At 25.3% G+C, this 5,850-nt stretch overlaps 1 protein-coding gene across 1 annotated transcript; it reads left to right on the plus strand.

Moving 5' to 3' along the window:
• Positions 1-1,123: 1,123 nt before the first annotated feature.
• Positions 1,124-4,870, plus strand: LOC106792347 (juvenile hormone epoxide hydrolase 2-like). Its single transcript, XM_014758726.1, has 8 exons — positions 1,124-1,358; positions 1,943-2,057; positions 2,589-2,781; positions 3,166-3,407; positions 3,524-3,639; positions 3,726-3,919; positions 4,013-4,247; positions 4,366-4,870. Exons 1-8 carry the CDS (start codon positions 1,303-1,305, stop codon positions 4,643-4,645), a joined length of 1,431 nt encoding a protein of 476 aa, XP_014614212.1. The 5' UTR covers positions 1,124-1,302; the 3' UTR covers positions 4,646-4,870.
• Positions 4,871-5,850: the final 980 nt, after the last annotated feature.

The following is a 5,850-nucleotide window of genomic DNA, read 5'->3' on the forward strand; positions in this document are numbered from 1 at the left end:
GGAAACGGAGAAAGAAAAGAAGCACGATAGCACGGTTTTTGGTGTTTAGACACCATAATCCGAAGATAGTAATTATTGCAAAAGATTATTAAGGAAAAAAAAAGAAAAAAAAGGGAAAAAGTATATATACATGTATATATACTTATTATATATATATATATAGATAATAAAAAAAATAAATAAATAAAAAAAAACAAAACATTAAGGTAGTAAAAAAAGAATATTTAGCAATTGCGGTAGCAAACGCTTTTTGTTCCAAAATAGAATTTTGTTAAATATAAATAAAAAGAAGTGAGATATAAAATGATATGTATTATATGCTGCGTCCATAATAATGATGATGATGATGATGATGATGATGATGATGATGATGATGATGATGATAAGTCGCCATCCGATCCATTAAAAAAAAAAAAACAAATACGAGACAAAAGAGAAGACAAATGTGTGTGAAAAAGGTGCAAACAAAAAAATAAAAATAAAAATAAAATATAACGAAATATCCACGACCACCTTGGGGATAGACATAAATGGAATAATAATCTACTGTGTCACATTTCGAGAAATATATATATATGTATTTGTTATTGTTTTAATTGAATCCTAGGATTGTTTATACGATACCTTGCATCCCAATCCTAAATATTATTCGAGAGAAATCTTTGATCTCGGTTGTCGTTTAATAATATAATTTTTCTGAAAAATTGCACACATTAGATTTTATTAAGATAAATAAAGACGATAAATAAAATCAAATAAAATAATAAAAGATAATAACAAATTCGATGTTAAATCGTCCGAATATAAAGGTGCACCCTTTACACCACTCGGAAAAAGAAAAAATGGAATTTTTATCGAAATCTTATATCAATAATTGAAACTCTAATTTTTTTTTTAAATTGAACTAGATCGATAATCGAATATTTTCAATGATATTTGATAAATCAGTAATCTACATTACCGACAAATAAAATATCGATAAGATAGAAAACTATGGAGGTACTGTCGATAAGATAGGAAACTATAGAAATACGGTCGATAATTACAATTGGTAATCACATGGGTGACAAAATATTTGAAAATAATACCAACGAAAAGAGGATGGCAGCACAATTCATTATTTTTAACATCGCAGTAATATAAGGTGAAACCAATCATTGTATCCGAACCGTATTATTATCTTTCTATCAGCCAATGAGTTTCGGTCTGTTTATCTAGGATATTAAAGAAGCGGTATTTAATGAAAATCTCTCCTACCTTTTCTACAGTATCTTCTTAAACATTGTAAATAACAGTCGTAAGATGTGGAAAACAACGACGGTTATACTTGTGTTATCAATTGGTGTATATTATCTTATGTAAGTTTGATAATATCGAAAATGATATAAGAATTTGATTATTATTAGATTTATAAAGTACAACGTCTAGTTATAGATAAAAGATAACTATATCTATATATATATATTTACATGTAATTATCAATATTCGATTTCAATATTCTATTTTGTTGAATATTATTTCAATATTCAATTTATATACATGATAAAAATTCTAAATAAAAAATGAACTGTCATCGCGATAATAATAATTGATAATAATAATAATTATACTAATAATAATACGAGCCGATACAATTTTATTATTATTTCTTCCTTTTTGTTTTTCAAAGCAAGAAATATGTCTTATAATATTAATGTCAATTAACGCTACTACTTTGTTTTTCTATTGTTTTTTTGTTTTTTTCAATCTCATTTTAATAGAATGATACGTATATCATATATTAATTTGATATATATATTCATTATTAACTGTTCTATTTCTATTTCTAGATGTTACAAGAATAAAATTAAAAAAAAAAAGAGAAAAAAAAAACAAAAAAAGCAATTATTATTGTTACGTTCTTTTTTTATTTTTATTATTTTCTATTTTTTCCACAATAAAGATCCAATACGGAACAATTGAAGAAGCCAGATTTGCCGGAAACTTTTTGGGGATCTGATAAGAACAAAGCAGCATCGAAAGAAATTCGACCATTCAAGATAGACGTACCAAAATCGGTAAATAATTATTTTACAAACAAATATAATAAACGTATGATTATGTCGTTTGTATTCAAAGTAGACAAATGTAAGCTCATTTTAAAATTTTATTTTGTCATCGTTGTTGTGTGAGCTACGTCTAGTAATTAACTTTTATAAAAGACATTGAAAGAACCAAAAGCAAAAAAAAAAGAAAAAAAATTCGACTCAAGTTGTTATTAAAATAAACGCTAATATAATAGTTTGTCCGGTAAAAAATTATAAATTAACATGTACGTAAGAATCTAAGTTCTTTCTACAAAGTCGATGAGACGTTTCATAAAAAAAAATCATATTTGCATCTAATTATGTCGTAAATTAAATGACTTGCAAAAAAACTCATAATAATCTCTGATAACTCACTCATATATCTATGACGACTGGAAACTTTAAAAAATAGATAAAAACAAAAATGTTCACTTGAAATTCCTCTTCAGTTTTGCAAATTTATGAAAAAAAAGCAACAGAAAAAAAATAATTTTATCTTTTTTTTTATTCTATCCATTAAAGGTCATAGATGATTTAAATAAACGTCTGGAAAATCCAAGATTAAATGTTGAACCATTAGAAGGTGTTGCTTGGACTTACGGTTTACCAGCACCTTTTTTAAAAAATATTATTGAATATTGGCGTACTAAATATAACTGGAACGAGAGGCAAGCTCTTCTTAACAAATATCCACAATTTGTAACAAATATTCAAGGTAGAGTAAGACAAAATTATTAATAATTATTCTTTAATAGCAAAAATGTATTTTATATTATTATAGATTCTTTATCCTAATCGAATTATCAGATTTGGAATGTACAGAATAAGATTAAATAGTTCATAATAAAAGATTTCACATTGTACATTGTACTTTTTGTAATCGTTAAAATAGTCCAGTTAGGTTCTTTGCCCTGTTGAAAGTAGTTACAAGAGTATTGAAGATCTATGAGCGTGTTTTATTATCGTTCATTCCCGTTAGTTCACTTTAATTTATCTTTCTCTTACTATAAACCTAAAATCTATTGAAGAATCTTTCATACTCTCTTTTATTCAATAATGTTAACTTTTTTAATAATATATAATTGATCTTTTTATTTAGGTCTGGACATCCACTTTTATCATGTAAAACCGTCGAATTTACCAAAGAATAAGAAAATCAAAGTTTTACCAATTCTTATCGCCCATGGTTGGCCTGGTTCAGTTGTAGAATTTCAAAAGATTATTCCACTGTTGACCACACCCAAACCAGACAGAGATTTCGTTTTTGAAGTTATTGCTCCATCTTTACCTGGATATGGTTTCAGTGATGCTGCTGTACGACCTGGATTATCACCAGTTCATGTATATAACATTTATTTTTTAATATATCTAACCACACACACACATATACATATATATATATATTATAATTAATCACAACGATGTTAATTATACTTCTTTAAATACTTGTTGTTTAGATCGGTATTATTTTTAAAAATCTCATGGCAAGGCTTGGTTTTGAAAGATATTATATCCAAGGAGGTGACTGGGGTTCTCTTATAACAAGTTCAATGGCTGTTGTTTATCCGGAAAAGTAATCATATATTTTTATTTTATTCTTTTTTCTAATAAGAAGTATCTATGTTATATATATATATATATATATATATTTTAATGCAGAATTTCTGGACTACATTCTAACTTGTGCGTAAATAAACCAATCGACATTTGGTATCTTATTGGAATATTATTTCCATCTCTTGTTATTGACAAGCAATACGAAAATAGAGTTTATCCATTGAAAGATAAAATCTATTTTTTATTGGAAGAAAGTGGATATTTTCATATACAAGCTACCAAGCCAGATACGATTGGTAAATATTCATTTAAAACATTTATATAATCAAACACTCAAAGAGAAAACATTTATCATATTTAATGAAAAATTTAATTTTTTGTTTATATAGGTTTGGCATTGATGAATTCACCAGTATCCTTGGCAGGATACATACTCGAGAAATTCAGTACATGGACAAATAAAGAATATAAAACTAGAAAGGACGGTGGTCTATTTGAGAAATTTACTTTGGATGAACTTTTGGATAATGTTATGTTATACTGGGTGACTGATTCTATAACGACTAGTGTACGTCTTTATGCTGAACAATATGCCATCTCTAATATTAATTTACAAATCGATGAGTAAGTTTTGTTTTTTTTTTTTAATACAAAATCATAAATAATATTTAATTTCAAATTAAATGGTAACTGTGTAAAAACAAAAAAATGTGTATATATATATATAATAATTATTTTATAGTTTCCCCATCGATGTACCTACAGCTTGTGCCATATTTCCTAACGAATTGGTTTATGTACCAGAAAAAATGATTAGAAATAGATATTTGAATTTAATTCAAATAAACCATATGCCAGGAGGTGGTCATTTCGCAGCTATGGAAGAACCTCTTTTACTTGCAAATGACATATACGATTTTGTTGCCAAAGTCGAAGAATTATCCAAGAAAGAAAATAAAACAGCAACTGTGATTCCTGAACAGGATAATAAAAAAACTAAAAAAACTAAAAAAACAAAATAGATATAAACTGTCAATACGTCATTTCTTTTGAAAGTATTTTGTTTCAGTTAGTATTTTTTCTTTTTTAGAAGTAATTCTATAGAAATTTTTATAATATATTGAATTGATAAAAAAAAACGATATTATGCACTATCGATATTAATTTTAGATTGCATATAAGTATAAGTATATGTCACTAATTATAAAAATACTTTATATATCATTGTGAATAAATGATTATTTTCTTACTCTTATAAGGAATATATTATTATGAATTAAATATAAAATGAAGGTATTCTAAAGAAGAATTTTTGTAATATTTTCTTACAATTATTAACAGATTATTTTTTACTATTATCACAGGTTAATATATGTATATAAAATGAAAATTTGTTTCTACAATAGATAACATTTATTGTATGCATATTAGGATGACTCTTACGTTGGCTATTTTTGAATTTTTATACTTCTAGAAGTTCCTAACGATTTGCAATAAATAAAATAAAGATATACATCAAGTTTCAAGTCTCTATTTAAATTTTAACCTTTACTCGATAGCACGAACTATATATATAAAAGTAAATACAATAATTAAATTATTCATTAAATAAGGCGGTGAGAATCTGATTTGAAAGCATGAGTTGTACGATGATATAATAATAATAATAATTATTATTATTATTATATATTAATAAGTAAAAAGCGTTCATGAAAGAAAATTTCGATAGAATTGTATAATAATAAGCGGCTAATAATAATAACTGCGTAAATACATATATAAAAACAAAAAAAAACAAAACAACAAAAAATCTTTGCAGTTATCATTTCSTTTCTGAGAATAACGTGGATTATACCTAATATTATAAGCCGATAAAAATACGTTGGTTAGTGAAAAGAAAAACAAAAGCAATTGACTGTAAACTTTAGGAATAAAGAAAAATAATTTGATGTACGTCTASAGAATAAAATTCTTGACAAACAGGAAACTATTTCTAGAATACATTTACGATAATTAATTATTTATAGCGATCATCTAATCATATATACGCGGATATTTCCTACCGAGTTAATTGGATTTGTGCCAGTTTTTCTTTCTCACATAGTCATAGAATTATTGCAAAATTAAAATAAATTATTTATGCTGATTTAAAYAAAAAAAAATTATACGACATTAAGAGAGAGAGAAAGACGGTTAAATAARGAAATAAAAATTATAATAAAGATTA

Source organism: Polistes canadensis, unplaced genomic scaffold (genome assembly GCF_001313835.1).
Source record: "Polistes canadensis isolate GaletaPanama2010 unplaced genomic scaffold, ASM131383v1 scaffold_410, whole genome shotgun sequence".
Classification (NCBI taxonomy): Eukaryota; Metazoa; Arthropoda; class Insecta; order Hymenoptera; family Vespidae; genus Polistes; species Polistes canadensis.